Genomic DNA, 1,202 nt, shown 5'->3' on the forward strand with positions numbered 1-1,202 from the left:
GCGTGTATGTGTGCCCGCCAATCGGTGCGTGTGTGTACATTGTACTACTAGTGTATATAATACATGGTCTTTTTTTTTAACCCACAGACCTTGCCCCTGAGGTCAACCTCCACCTCCTTGGACTCGAGCTTCAGCGAGGCCTTTGTCTCCTCTGTCAACTCTGGAGGGGGGTCCAGCTGTCCCACGATGATAGCTCGGTTGTTCATGTTGGAACCTTTACCCTGGTCGCTGTCATGGAGGAAGTTTCGTAAGAGTTTTACGGCACTTGCAACACAATATGGTCATATAAGTGCAGAAGAATAGATGCGTTGCAAGAGAGTAAAATACACCAAAAAAGAAGGAGGAGAGATAAGGACGATACATTCTTTATAGGAAAGATGAATCGAACCACACTAGAGCCCCCACCAACCACCCACTTCGTCGCAGAGGAAAAGGAAAAGGTGTATGATATAGATTTATAGAGGAAAAAAGACTATAGTAAGGATTAGGAAAGAAAAAGCAGCAGTTCAGGCAGAGTTAAGAGCATGACATTGATGAATCAGCCTATTTACAATTACAATTCTACTGTGCATAAGATAGATAAGAACTCGAGATGTTAATGCTGGCCTAAAGACACTTCGGTTAGTAGCACCGCCCTGGGGATACTGTTTGAGTTAAGAGGGGGACACGTACACTCCCAGAAAAATGTTCTGATTTTTTCTGAAAAATGGGTCTCTGCGGCGGCTATCTTGGATTTTCAAACAAGTTTCTTAGTGCAGAAAATTTTCAGAGTAAATATTGAATTATCAGCCAAAATTTGGAACACAAGTACAAACCTATATGGACTGGGGATCCATGTGAGGACTTTGACCGATCTTTAAAACTGAAAAAGTGAGCCCAAAGTCAGTGGACCCCCGAGAGTCAGTTGACGAAATTTTGGGGCACAATTTACCCAAAAAAATTGAATATTTCCATAAGTTACATTTACCAATATTTCACAATCTCCTCACATAAATCCCCAGGATAGATCTTAAAGCACCTGTACGCCAAATTTGAAGCTTCTAGCTTCAGTAGTTTTTTGCAAACTCCTTGCACCAAGGAGGTTACATATGTCAAAAAGTAGATTTTGAGAAAAACAGACAAAACAGGGTTTTTAAAAAGGATTTTCAGTGCAATTTGCACTTTTCAAACGCCCTTTTAGGTTATTTAGGGTGTGGGGGGGG

At 41.5% G+C, this 1,202-nt stretch overlaps 1 protein-coding gene across 1 annotated transcript in view; it reads right to left on the reverse strand.

Moving 5' to 3' along the window:
* Window positions 1-1,202, reverse strand: part of LOC101863492 (protein ABHD14B) — a 31,045-nt gene that overhangs the window by 5,779 nt on the left and 24,064 nt on the right. Inside the window, exon 3 of the mRNA XM_005092759.3 lies at window positions 90-228. Within this exon, the coding sequence (XP_005092816.1) occupies window positions 90-228 (139 nt within the window). The remainder of the gene's footprint in view (window positions 1-89; window positions 229-1,202) is intronic.

Source organism: Aplysia californica, unplaced genomic scaffold, assembly GCF_000002075.1.
Source record: "Aplysia californica isolate F4 #8 unplaced genomic scaffold, AplCal3.0 scaffold00052, whole genome shotgun sequence".
In the NCBI taxonomy this organism is placed as follows: Eukaryota; Metazoa; Mollusca; class Gastropoda; order Aplysiida; family Aplysiidae; genus Aplysia; species Aplysia californica.